At 34.1% G+C, this 13,678-nt stretch overlaps 1 protein-coding gene across 3 annotated transcripts; it reads left to right on the forward strand.

Annotated features, from left to right (window-relative positions):
* The first annotated feature begins 1,315 nt into the window (after window positions 1-1,315).
* LOC119637135 (ubiquitin carboxyl-terminal hydrolase 16) lies at window positions 1,316-5,667 on the forward strand. Of its 3 annotated transcripts, none has more exons than XM_038032976.1 (8): window positions 1,316-1,418; window positions 1,872-2,261; window positions 2,326-2,849; window positions 2,911-3,047; window positions 3,107-3,224; window positions 3,288-4,042; window positions 4,098-5,425; window positions 5,494-5,667. In XM_038032976.1, the coding sequence occupies exons 2-7, from the start codon at window positions 1,926-1,928 to the stop codon at window positions 5,360-5,362; spliced, it is 3,135 nt and encodes a 1,044-aa protein (XP_037888904.1). In that variant the 5' UTR covers window positions 1,316-1,418; window positions 1,872-1,925; the 3' UTR covers window positions 5,363-5,425; window positions 5,494-5,667. The 3 variants fall into 3 exon arrangements, with proteins under 3 accessions (XP_037888904.1, XP_037888906.1, XP_037888905.1); XM_038032978.1 differs by having other exon boundaries at window positions 5,505-5,667; XM_038032977.1 differs by lacking the exon at window positions 1,316-1,418 and adding an exon at window positions 1,662-1,743.
* Window positions 5,668-13,678: the final 8,011 nt, after the last annotated feature.

Below are 13,678 nucleotides of genomic sequence, written 5' to 3' on the forward strand. Positions count from 1 at the left end.
TATATATTAATAATGTGAAGTTTAATATATTAAATGGAAGCTACCATGAACTATTATTAAATTGAAGCTACCATGAACTATTGTATAAATGCTATGAATATAATATGCACATATGTATGAAAAGAATAATTTATGCAAAATTTAGCTAAGAACAATTCTAAATGTCCAGCACATTTCTAAGAATATACGTTTGGTACCTCGGAGGGAACAACAATACATTGATGATTTTAAAACTTCACTAATCTATTGAAAGTGACGTTTTGGGATGGGAGTGATGAATTAGCGATGATGTAGGTTGTGATTTAATAAATTTTTCTAAGAACACGAAAAAAAAAAATGTAAAAGAAACAATTAGATGCTTCATAGAAACAAATAACGTTTCCGAAGTTCTGCATAGTTCTGCATAATGTCATATAATGGTAATTTTGATTTCCAAACAAGTTGAAAGGGATATCGGACACAAGCATAGCAGAAGTAGAATAATAGAATGAAACAAATTTTATATATCTCATTTTCTTATTATTATTTTAATTTTAGACTAATGAAATGAATTCTTAGACTAAAAAAGACATTGAGCACTAGCAACACAGGCTATCGGCTCACTCTTTTTCTTAATGTTACGTTTCTGTATGATAACAATACAGTGGAAACTCTTAACAATCCTGTGGTTGAGATAGAATGGGCGACAAAATATACCAGTATAGTGAAATGAAGAATGTTGTTTTATTTAAAAAATTTTTTGAAATAAATTGCCAAAAATATAAAAACTTATAAATCACTCTATTACGAGTTTATCGACAGTAATCAAAAATAAACAATAAGTTTTAAAAGTTAATATTCTTTGTCGAATTTGAGAATATGTTAAATGATTTAAAACGACCTCCATTGAATGTAAACAAAAATTCAAGCAATTAAAAAGACCTTCATACAATGTAAACAAAAATGAATAGACTTTTCAAATATTTCTACTTTATTTGTGATATAATCAAACAGCTGACTTTGTATGCAGCGTTGCACAAGTGCCGTAAAGTGAAGCCAAATTATTGCCAAATGATAAATACTTTATACTTCGTAAGTTATATTAATAAAAATATATATATATAAATAAAAAAGACAACACACATTTTACACAAAAAATTAGTGAAAGTGTTTATTGTTAGGTTTCTGAAATAATAGAAGAACGAAATTGTCAACGCGGGCAATATCCGAAGAATGTGTCAGCTATTGCTATTCTAAAAGCTTGTTTGCAATGTTAGCTTACAATATTTTCACTATTTAGTCGGCCATATATTAGTAGCTGTAAATGGTGGTGAATGGTGCCACATTAGAAGATTGTAAAATATTGCGAAAAGAAACATGCTCGCATGAGCTGCATGAGTCGCATGAGGTTGAATAATATTTACAAATAAATAAAAGATGTATGTAAGGAAATAAAAAACTAAAAGGCAATAAATACTTTGGATAAGACGTTCTATTAAAAACAGAAATATATTTATGAAAATTTTGTGTAATGGAAAATTTGTAAAAATAAAGCGTGTTAAGTGTGTGTGACCGTATTAGAAAAAGAGAGCAAAACTACGCATATTGTTTTTCGCGCATAAGAGTTAAGGCACACGCATACATAACAAACGAGTACATAAAGAGACCTTAATACGAAATATTCTTTCTATTTAACCTCAAATTTTAGTGTAAAATGGTTTTATTTTAAATTGGTAGAAAATGAAAATAATTTCAAACGAAAATGTACATAAAAACTTTAAAAACCGCACTTGACGTTGAAGAAATTACAACAATTTTTTAAAAATTAAAAAAGAAAAAATGATAACTTGAAAAAAAAAATTTATTTTCTTTATTGACGTTTTTCTTTTTAGCCTAGACTTTGAACAATATTAGCTTCTCAGTTGGCTGAAAAGCCCGAAGTAATAATGGGTAAAAATCATCAACCAGATGTGAGAGAGTATGATTCTTCTACTGATTCTTCGGAAGAAAAAAGTAGCCCGACAGCTGCATCACGTAGTTGTCAACATCTAAAAAAATCGGTGGATTCTTCGAAATTGCGTAAATATTTAAAAGCTACTGGTTTGCTGTTGGAGTGTCCTCAGTGCCAAAAAATGAATGCATGCATGTCAACCGGTGAGACTTTAGATTCATCAGATGCAGTTGGTAGTTTTGAATACGACAACACATTGTGGCTATGTTTAAAATGTGGTACTCAGTTGTGTGGTCGTAATAAAAATAAACATGCCCTGCAACATTTCGAGGTTTGCAACGCAGAATGAAAAGAAAAAGCCCTGAAAACTAACAATTTTTTTCGTTCCATTATAGACTCCGCATTCCGATTCTCATGCTTTAACCATGAATACTCGTTCGTTTGAGATTTGGTGTTATGAATGCGATAATGAAGTGCAACAAGATTCCAGTAAAAATTTGTTGGATTGTGTGGAATTCGTTAAAGGTCTAGCGCATAAATCCCCCCCAGGTACCGTGGGAAATGTAGAAAATAAAATTGTGACTACGTGGGAAACCTTAAAGCCGCTGATATCTAATGAAGATTTTACGCCAATTGCCAACAATCCACCACCGCCACCACCTCCTATTCCAGGCATGGCTAAACGCATTCAAGAACCATTGGTTATGTATCCAAATTATCAGAATGTTACCGCTATATCAACAGTTGGTAGTAGCTCCACCGTAAATATTAAACAATTGAATGAGTTGGAGCAATTACCACGTGTTCGAGGGTTAACAAATTTGGGTAATACATGTTTTTTTAATGCGGTAATGCAATGCCTAGCTCAAACACCATACTTGTTAGAGGCTCTAAAGGAATCTTCAGAGCCAGGAGAAGGGTATGTTATTATTTCCTAAATATGTAAAGATTGTTTTGCGTTTATATTTGAATATTAATAGATTTACTTTACCGGGCGGTTCATTTAAATTCAAAAATGATGAAGTTGTTAATTTACCGCCTATTAAAGGTTCGCTTGCTGCTTGGGGTGGGTTAACCTCCGCTTTAGCCATGACACTAGAAGAATTACAATCAGGAGGTGATAATTTTTTTTACTTATTTTATTATACGAAAATTAAAACCCATTACCTTGTTCAGGTGGCGTTTTTACCCCCAGCAAACTTTTTAACAAATTGTGTTCCAAATGCCCACAGTTTCAAGGCGGTGATCAACACGATTCCCATGAACTGTTGAGACATTTGCTCGAAAGTGTTAGGTAAATGAATTTATTAATTATCTCCTCCTATCAACTGCGTAACTTTTCTTATTTTTAATCAAGATCGGAAGATTTAAAACGTTATCAACGCGTTATTTTGCAAAATCTTGGTTATAAAGACCAAGACATTACATCCGTTTCCGACGACTTAAAGCAGAAATGTAAAATTTATGGTAACCAGGCAGCCGATCGTATACTACGTCCCGATCAGGTGTTTCGTGGATTTCTAGTATCCACCTTAACCTGTCAGGAATGTTATAATGTTAGTTCCAGACATGAATATTTTTTAGATTTATCGCTACCAGTAAGTGTAGAAAAATCGCAGCCACCTCAAATGCGTCGCAAACCATCTCCAGACAACCCCAACTCGTTTTATCTACACAATGCTCCTAACACCGCACCGTTAACCGCAGGATCTTCTAAAGCTCAGCTAAAAAAGGAACAAAAGAAGGAACGCAAAGCTAAACGGGTGGCAAAGCATCAACATACGAAGTTGGTACAAAAGCAAATGCTTGAAGAATTGACGGGAGCAGGGGGCGATTCCATTATTCCACTAGGTTGCGCTACACGAGAAGAAGCCGGCGCTAATTCCGCCATTTCTTCAGCCAGCTCGTCCTCGGCCGAGCAGTCGGATGCTGATGTAGAAGACAATCTTATCGATGAAAGTGAAAAGAAAATACAGAAACCTTTAGCAAACGCGACGACCACAAACATTGTGGACGATACCAATGGTAACAATCAGCTGTCCAGTCCAGCTGAGAAAAGAGGAGATTCACCAGAAAATATGGACAAAGATTCTTTAGATGAAGATGAGAATGGTAGGAAAAACTTTCAATTTCATTTAACTTTACATCATCTTTTGTATAATTGCAGACTCTGGTATCGCCACTAGTCCAAACAATCCAATAAACAGTTTTCCACCCTCCTCCAATTCCAATTCAGAAGAGACCAACGGCGACAGTGTAACTGACGCCAATAGAAGTGCCACTACAAATAGCGTTTTATCATTGGGCCTTAGCGAGAAAGGTGCCAATTTAGTAAAACAACTAACTTTAAATGACAATCCGTTAACAACTCCGAATACCCCTTCGATGAATGGTGAAATTAAATCAACTGAAACCGATGATGCGGTGACTCAAGCTGTCACGCAATTGCTGGATAAATTACAAGTCAATAATGAAGATGACCTACAACAACAGAAAAAAGCTGCAGTTTCGCGCGGTAAAACGAAACGTGTTCGCACGCAAAGTTATTCAGACTGGAGTACCACCATTGCGCCGCGTTATCAATGCGAAGATGGCGAGTGTTCAGTGCAGTCGTGCTTAAACAATTTCACAGCTGTAGAATTGATGACCGGAAACAATAAAGTGGGTTGCGACACTTGTACGAAACGGCTTAGTAGCGATGATCCTAAGGCGAAAACCGTTAACACCAATGCTACAAAACAGTTCCTGATCTCTAGTCCGCCCGCTGTTCTAATACTACACCTCAAACGTTTTCAACTCGGCCTGCGTTGCATGTTTCGCAAATTGACCCGGCCTGTTAGTTTCCCTATGATACTCGATATTGCCCCGTTTTGTGGTTCAAAAGTTAAAAATCTCCCAAACATTGACCGCAAACAAAAGAAACTCTTGTATGCTTTATATGGGGTAGTCGAACATTCGGGCGGTATGTATGGCGGACACTACACCGCCTATGTTAAGGTTAGACCTAAATTATCAGCCGATGATAAGCGTTGGAAATTTATACCTCAAGGCAGTAAAGCGGAATTGGATCAAGACGATGAACAACGTAAAAAGCTTGAAGAATTATTGGCACGCGAAAAGGCAAAAGCTCGTGATATGCGAATGAAGGCGGCTAATGATAGTGATGATTTCTCCAATTCATGTAGTAGTACCGATTCAACAAATACCTCTTCCTCAGCCTCAGAACACGAAGAATTACTACAGGCGGCCAGTACGAGCACTAATACCGAAACTGTAGATCAGGGGGCGGCTGGTGGCATTGAAGAAGCCTCCAACGTGCAAATGCCGTTAGGTAAATGGTATCACGTCTCAGATTCTTTCGTACGTGAGGTTAATGAAAGTGCGGTATTAAGTGCTCAAGCCTATCTATTGTTCTATGAACGAATTTACTAAACGAACGGAAAAGAAGTGCATGTTGCGGAAAAGCACTAACTATGTAGAATGAAATAAAGCGGGGTAGGTTAAATGTTCACCTTAAATTTATATGCATAAACAAATCTATATAATTAATCAAATCAAAAAAGTCCTTTTTCAGGGAGTGTTCAACTTTTGCGGTTTGCTCTTGGACTGTTGAGGAAATGTTTTCCCGTAGTTGTAATTTTCCTTTTTAATTGTAAATTTATGCTACTTGTATGCAATATTTGTCTTTATTTAAGTTAGACTTTTGCATTTCAAAAGATTACTGAAGGAAATGATTACTTTAATGATTTTTTAAGCATTTCCTGAAACGAGCCTCTAATCAATCACTTTCTTAAATTAAATAAAACCTATTATTGACACCTACATTAAATCACAACGAAATCAAACTATTTATAACTATATTATGGTCTGCATACTTTAATTAAACGAAATGATAAAACTTAAATTTTTCGTCCTTTCTATTTTTATCTCTAATTTAAATGAATCTTTTTTTTTTTGTTTAAATATTATTGATAAGCCAGAAATATCTCTTAATATAGAATTTCTTTTCTTTTTGAGATTTAAGAACAATATCTCCTAACATTCAACAATCCTGTAGCAATTTTAAATAAAACATTTAGTCGCATGAAGGTTCGACATGTGTGCCGGTTCAAAATTTTAAATCGAAAAATCTGAATTCTTATACAAAGATATAATGTTTATATTACAAGAAAAATTTTATTAATAATTGTGTATCTCCTGAAAACGTATGAAGTATACTTAGTTTAAGCGAAACAAAGAACGATAATAAATCTTAAAACGTAATTATATAAAATTATTTCATTTATTTATGCCAACCTATTACAATTCACTTATTTATCCGTCAATGGAAGATGGTGGTCCTCTCATATTTTTGACATTCGGCTTATACCGCTTATCAGGCTTTCTGTATATTGTATGTTTTCTTGATTGAGATAGAAAGGTAAAAGACTACATTTTCTCGAAGATCGTAGACTCTGATCTTCCATTGTTCCTTAATAGCAGAAGTCGTACCATTTTCTCATTCACAAGGTTACGTCAAGATATCTGCATACGAAAATCCAGTTCGTCAAAAGTATATAAAATCATCAATACCACTTTTTGTTAATGGAACTTGCTACCACATAATATCCAAGCTATTGTCAATGTAAATAGTTTCAGAACGGGGATCATGGTATACTATAATTCTCAATATGATTAGTAATTATGTAATTAATGTATAATTTTTTCTTTCTTTTTTTTATGCTTTTTTTCAAGCCTACTCTGTTCGTAGTTCTATTATATTATTTGCGCCGAAGTCAACTTCATAGTCGTATTGGTACTAAACCCTTCTTTAAGCTTACTTAATAAACGATTGAATTGTATTAATTAATAAATGATTTGCTTCTATTAATTATTATACAAAAAGAAAGAAATCTGCGAAAATCATTACAAGCCATAGCTCAAAATCTTTGCGATCATCCTAGTAATTGAAAAATTGAACGTCTTGTTAAAAATCTCGCCTCATTATTTATATTTTATAATGTTTGTTTGCCGATAATGTGCAACAAAGTCTAACGACTAATGCGTGAGTTAACTTGAATAAAGCGTTCCAAGCTTTATCAGGAGCGATCAGGAACAATTTTTCAAACGTTAAGATTTACTTGTATTCCAGATACTTTTATATGGCTATCAGTATGAATTACGTGACTTAATGTCACGAAGATTTTTGGATAGGTAGACGTGAGGAACTTCTATCTCTGAAGAGAATAACACAAGAAATTGGTTTTGAATTGAAAATGTGTGAAAAATTGTTCATAATAGAAAGTCAAAATCATGCTAAAATCACCAAATGAGTGAGGCTCAGGAGTGTTTAAATAAGGATTCTCAGGAAATTTAAGCTTTATATGACTCCTAATTGTTAATGATTTTTGACGAAAATTTTTTTCATACTAGCTATCTTTCGTAAACGTTAAGTGGACCACATGGATCTATTTCTTGGCCACGACAGTATATAAGATTTCTCGTGAATAGTAAGCCCTTCAGGAAAATTCTTAACTTTTAACATTTTATAATGAAAATTGATCCAAAGAAGTAATTTAGCAGAAACATGAACGCTGGGGAATTTGGATTACATAGGTCTACTTTTTATATTCCAACATATCTAGAGGTTTTCATGAAAAGCAAGCACTTATATGGGGATAAAACCGAACTTCTAGTAATTTATAACGGAAACTGAGAAATAATATAATTTTTGGGAAGCAAGTGAAGTTTGCTAAATTTGAATCATGTGACCATGTGACGTTTTGGTTTAATTGAATATGCGGGCTTTCATGAAAAGTATGCATTTGCATGAAAATAATACGTAATTTTTAGTGTATTATTACTAAAGCGAATAATTGTACTAGGCGGAATGGTTTGGGGTATCTAATGGTCGGCCTTGCCCGATTGTAATACTTGTACTGTTTATTTGTCTAAATTAAGTAAGTTCGATAATTGCGCGATAAAAGCTTTTTGTAGATTTACGTAGTTCTCTAGATCTCTAGTATATACAAATTTAGGTCCCATGGTTTAAGGAGAATTTTGTTTTCTCGGCAGTTTAGTTAATATTTCAGTCTGAACATTAGGTAGGTGACTATTAATTGTACTAATTGTTTTGTCCGTACTCTCTTTTGAGGCTGGTTTTCTCTTTCCAGTCTTCCGCTATATTTTGCTCATCAAAAAATCAAAGAGAAAATGGAATGAAGCGATCGAGCTTTCCTTTCTAAATCTCGAAACTTTAATTCTAGTTTACTAAATACTTTTCAAAAATAAAGAAATTATTATAGGTTTTTTTAAATCATTCTTCAATGACGTTCGCGTATCCGTGGCTTGCCTCAGTGATTTGATGCTATTTGTGAAAGTCGAACTAATGGTTTGATATCAATATTTCAGCTTGGGTTGCAGCCTTTATAAAAAAGAGTGAGAATGAAACATTTCGATATGAAAAAACAAGAATGCCTTCTGACATTTGGCCTTTTCATTGAAATGCGTCTTCTATGAGGAAGAAAATAGAAAATTACTCTTACTTACGCTTGCTTACCTGGCTGCAAAATAGCTAATTTAGGAAGAAGAGAATTAATATAAACGCAAACGGAGAATAGGAGAAAAATTAATATAAAAATAAGAAAGAAAATTATTTTCGGCTTTGAACGCATCTTTAATACTCACCAGCTTTTTGCGAAGAAAACTAAAATAATCGAAAGAGAAAAGTAAAGTTCCATACTCGTTAACACTGGATAGTCATGGCTGGCTATTTGTAAAATATGGGTGTGTCCTGGTAACTGGTTTGACCCATATTCAATACTAATCTTCCTACAAGAGCTTCTAGTCTTTTTGCCAAAAGAAGGGAGAATGCTTACCATAGACCTTACACAGCTCGACAGACAGACATACAGATAGATATATTTAATTTCATTAAGAACACATATACTGTATGGGCTCTTACAAGTGTCTTTACGGTTGTTGCAAGTGTTTTTAGAAAATGAATCCAGGTCCATCCTTCGGTGGAGGGTATAAGAGGCAAAAAACTTGTCGCGATCTTACGGATAAAAAATGAACACATTGTAAGATCATTTTTCCACAGCTATAATGTATACAGAGTTTTTTGAATGCTATTTAAATTGATGTATCTTCGCAACCATCAAAAATAGTTTACAATTGAGCAGAACAATTTTTTTGGTTTGTTAAATAAATTTTTATACTTACTTCTGTATCGAGATTCTATTTAAGTGCTCGCATTCTCATATATTCAGATCGCTGCATTGGTATACAATACTTGCGATCTGAATTTTAAACTTGGCAAGACTTATGATAGAATCGATAAAATGCTCTATGTGGGTCGAAAAAGTGGCGAGTCTATTGGCAAGACTACTGTCTTACTTCAAAGCTTTTTAAAAGTGCATGACAGGAATTACTTCGCCAATAATTTGTTTGAAGGCTTGTTCAGTTGAATGAAGAATAATTTCTTTTTTCACAATGCATCATGTCCCCTCAAGTATTTCGCTAGGGATAGCATAGCAATTTCGGGATATTTGAAAAAATTTCTTCTGCGTTGTTACTACAATTCATTTGGGCATAACATTGAGACGAATATCATACCCTTGATAAAACAAGCCTGCATGAAAAGTACCTTATTTTGTGAACAACTATATTTGTGAAAATGCTGGGAAAGTAATAAAAGTACATTTAAATGTCGGTCTCTCTCGTCTTAATGGAGAGGTTAAAAACATATTCCGCAGAAATCGATCAAATAAACGGATTAATAAAAATATCACTATAAAAAAACCGGTATGTGGCTTTCAAAAGGTTTGTAAGCAAAGGATTTGCGGAAGGGAAAGGCCATTGACTCGCGATATTCGAGGAAAAAGTTGATCAAATATGTGTGAGCTCAACAGAGTCAACTGGTATGAACTGTTAAAACTGTAGTTTCTGCAAAAAGGTTACTTTAAATTTTGTAAATAGTTCTCAAGTCAAATCTACGCTACGATAAAAAAAGTACAAAACACCAAATTTTAATGATCTACAATATGAAGTGGGCGAACCCGATTTTTTTGTGATTTTCAAAATAAAAATTTCTTTCGGGTAGGCGTGTCCTTTCAAAAGTTTGGGTCACTTCTAAATTCGTTTGCAAATTTCCAGGCGATGTATTTTCGCTAACGTGAGAATGTTCACCACAAATACTATCAAGCTGCGTAGACGGACAGGCGGACATGTTTAGGTTCATTTGAAATTTAAAATTGGCCAAGAGTTTGTATGCCTTATGGGGTTTTTGAAACTTGATTCTGCGTCTTATAAAGGTATTCAAAAAAAAAAATATTGAATTTTGATGCACTTTAACATTGGGTGGATGTGGTCAATTTTTCTGCAGCATCGCCCAGCGAGTATACGTTCATGTACATAAGTAATGGAAAAGAGAAACCAATTTTTAACTCCTAATTGAAAAACAGAAGTGTCCTCAATTTACGTAGTACTTTCAATAGCAATCTGCGTGCAAGACCTTCTAATGTGTCTGCCAAATTGAAAATCAATTATGTCAGTTTTGCGGCCGGGAGAATGTTTAAAACAGCCATTACTCTGAAGTTTGTTTCCGGGCGTTGCAAACGTATTGAGAAAATGAATATCATCTTTCGGCGATGGGTGTAAAGAAAGATTGTACGTAAAAATTTAATGATTGTTTAGATTTATTCATTTACAACATAAATTCTGTAAAAATCTTACCTCTTTGTTGTTCATTACTTTTCACATGTTTTAAAATTCCAGCGTAGATTTTGTTGATGTCTGCCTTCGTAATCAGGTTAAATGTAAATGGACACCATTTGATAAAACAATAAGGATAGTTATTTGTTTTCAAAAAGATTTTTTCAAAATGTGCAAGTTGTGCTTTCAACAAAATGGAACAAAGTAAGAACACTATGGTGAGCCCCGGCGTATCATTAAATACCCTACCACCCTGCTCTACAGTTACTCATATAAAGACTTTTCCAATTAAAGGGTCATAGGGGAAGTAGTTCGATCCGAACCAACGACAATAGTGTTTGTCCTTGGACCAAAACGAATAAGAAACTCATTTAAAATCTTTCAGTTAGTTCCGCAGAGAACGAAGTAAGCGATGTTGTGGTATTGCCAACATGTATTCCTAGTTTGTAAACCAAATCTCCCGCGGACCTGTAAAGGCCTATTTCTTGAGTTGTTTATATTGACATGATTATCGAGCTTAGAAACCTTATTGAAGTATCGTCGAAGTCTAAACATAATCGTACTAAGCGAAAGAACTAGTGTTAGCGGACATCTTCCTTACACTTAAAAGAATTCTGCCTCTATTCATGCATCGTATCTAATGAGAAAAGGCCTAATGCTTATGTTATGTTTGGTGCACTTAAGTGCCTAATTTCTGCAGCTTAACTTTAGCGAAAGACTGAGAACATATCTAGAAATATCTTTAAGAGAACAAACTCTGTCGGGTATCTACGATTCCTCATAAGATGAATGTAGTTTGCTTAGTTCACACATCAACACAGAGTAATTGCGTTATTTTCGGTTCCCAGCAATATACAATGGGTTTCATTAATATTGGATTTTTTCGCTCGAAAAATTGTACAAAATATGTCAAAACGTTCAAATGACGTTATTAAGCCAAATATCAATTTTTAATAATATGCTGACTTTTTTTCCTCGCATTCTTCCTTATGTGAGAAAAACCGGAAGGTATGTTTTTTGAGCTATTGAAGTTATTTAATTTTCTTGTCTACTAGAGTAATGTTTTTTTTCTTTTAATATTTTAATATGTATTCCCTAATGGTAGACAATAGTAAATAAATTTTTATGTTTGGAGAATCGACTAGATTTACCAAGCGTTTATCTTTCGTCCAGAGGAAAAAACCTCATGTTAATGAGACTCACCGTAATTATGTAAAGTCGCTTAAATCAATCATAAATCTTTTTAGTCACTTAATTTTCGAATCACCCATTGTTCGTTATTTCGAGGAAATTTTTGATTGAGAACGACACTAAAAGGAATAATTAGAGATGTACGTATTCGTATCCTTATATTGTATAGCGTGCATGTTCATGCGTATGTATATATATTTATGTTCATATAGGTTCGTGTATGGTATACTTTTCTAATAAACTCTGTCAAAATTGACTCAGCTCTTGAATAAGGGAAAACCATCGAATACCTAAGCACAGATGAATATTGTAGATTATGTTATGTCATAATTTGATAGACAAGTTTTCAAAATATATTCACATTTAAGTTTAGTCAATGTATTTTTACTCTTTTTATAAGAATCACTACAAGATTGTATATTTTTCGATATGTGCGTAAATTATAAAAAGTTGATAAAAAAAAATCTCTGTAGAAAAAACTTATTATTAATTAATTTCGTCAGAGAAATAAATTCTAAGACTGAACTCTTAAAGCACTAGCATCTAAGGCTTTTCGCTTTTATTAAAAACTCTACGGCACTTGAGATTCGAAACCACGACTATTGAGTTGCTAGTCGAGATTCCTCGCCCTCGGCCACACGATGGATAAAAGGAAACAAAAAAAAAAAAAAAAAAGACCAAGAGAGCAATTTATTAAAACACACAATTTAAAAAATTTGAGCAACGCGCCACGGCCGGCTATTAAAGCCCATACACCACCTACCATTGTTTATATAACAACTTTTCAAAGTAAGTCTTTCTATGGGAAATGCTCGAAAGAGTGATCCAATGTAAACCATTTTCAATAGCGTTAGTTCTTAGGCCGAAACGCGTCAGCCTACCAAATTCCATCAAAATATCTTGGAAATTGTGACGTAAGAAAATAAGATGGACAGATAAACAGACAAGCTTAGATCGATCCGCAAAGTGATTCTGAATCGATCAGTGTAGTAAACGGTGATTTTACCTCAAATCTTTCTGCTTATTGTATACATTTGTGCAAACTTAATAAACCCTTACATCGTAAGTGGCGTAGTGCATATGACTTATAATTTCTTTCCCAAAGTAATTTCGTGTGGATCGAATACACTTCTGGCAACATTTGTCCTAGTCTTCGAAATAGCTCGTTGAGTCAAATCGATATATTTGGAACAGGTTTTTGAATTTTCAGAGTAACCAAAAGCCATATACACAAAACGAATATGTCGGTGGCGGGACAATATAAGTTAGATTTTTGTCGAAGAACTCGCGAAGCACTACTGCAGTGTGCGAAGGTCTGCTCATAATTCTGCCCACTTGTGGCGATTAGCTTTGCTTGACCGATAAACAACGTTCCAACGGTCTTATGAACAGCTTGGCTTGACGGAAAAAATGCATAGTACAGTATAGCACGATAATTAAATAAAAGTGCCAACCTAATCTCTACTTGCAACTTGCTTCCATGTAGGTTATTGAGCATATTTTGCATGATAGTTCCTTCGCTGCTTGACTGTTTGCGAGTCGCATGTGTATATTCATGTTTCATTTCCCGTAATAATGCTTTTGACGATATTTTGATTGTTAGAAGTCAATGTTTCACAGAGATGAACATGACCCGTTTCGTTGTTTTTCGAATAAATTGATTTTTGTTAAGGTCGAATGCGTTAATACTCCTTCGACATCCAAATAGCTATTGCGAATCGATTGTGTCGACCCAATACGTATTTGCGTGTTGTCGGCAAGGTTTCCAATTGTCAATCGACAATTATGTATGAGCAGAGTATTATTGGCGGGCGGTAGGGTGAAGCGAATAAAGAGATTTGAATCGTAAAATTCGTAATCGAG

The sequence above is a fragment of the Glossina fuscipes genome, unplaced genomic scaffold (genome assembly GCF_014805625.2).
Source record: "Glossina fuscipes isolate IAEA_lab_2018 unplaced genomic scaffold, Yale_Gfus_2 43, whole genome shotgun sequence".
Classification (NCBI taxonomy): Eukaryota; Metazoa; Arthropoda; class Insecta; order Diptera; family Glossinidae; genus Glossina; species Glossina fuscipes.

Bases quoted from the DNA above. Each gene is read 5' to 3' on its own strand.
- LOC119637135 (XM_038032976.1), top strand. From the start codon at position 1,926: ATGGGTAAAAATCATCAACCAGATGTGAGAGAGTATGATTCTTCTACT. The intron at 2,262-2,325 runs GTTTGCAACGCA...GTTCCATTATAG, and splicing joins ATGCCCTGCAACATTTCGAG to ACTCCGCATTCCGATTCTCA. The intron at 4,043-4,097 runs GTAGGAAAAACT...GTATAATTGCAG, and splicing joins TTTAGATGAAGATGAGAATG to ACTCTGGTATCGCCACTAGT.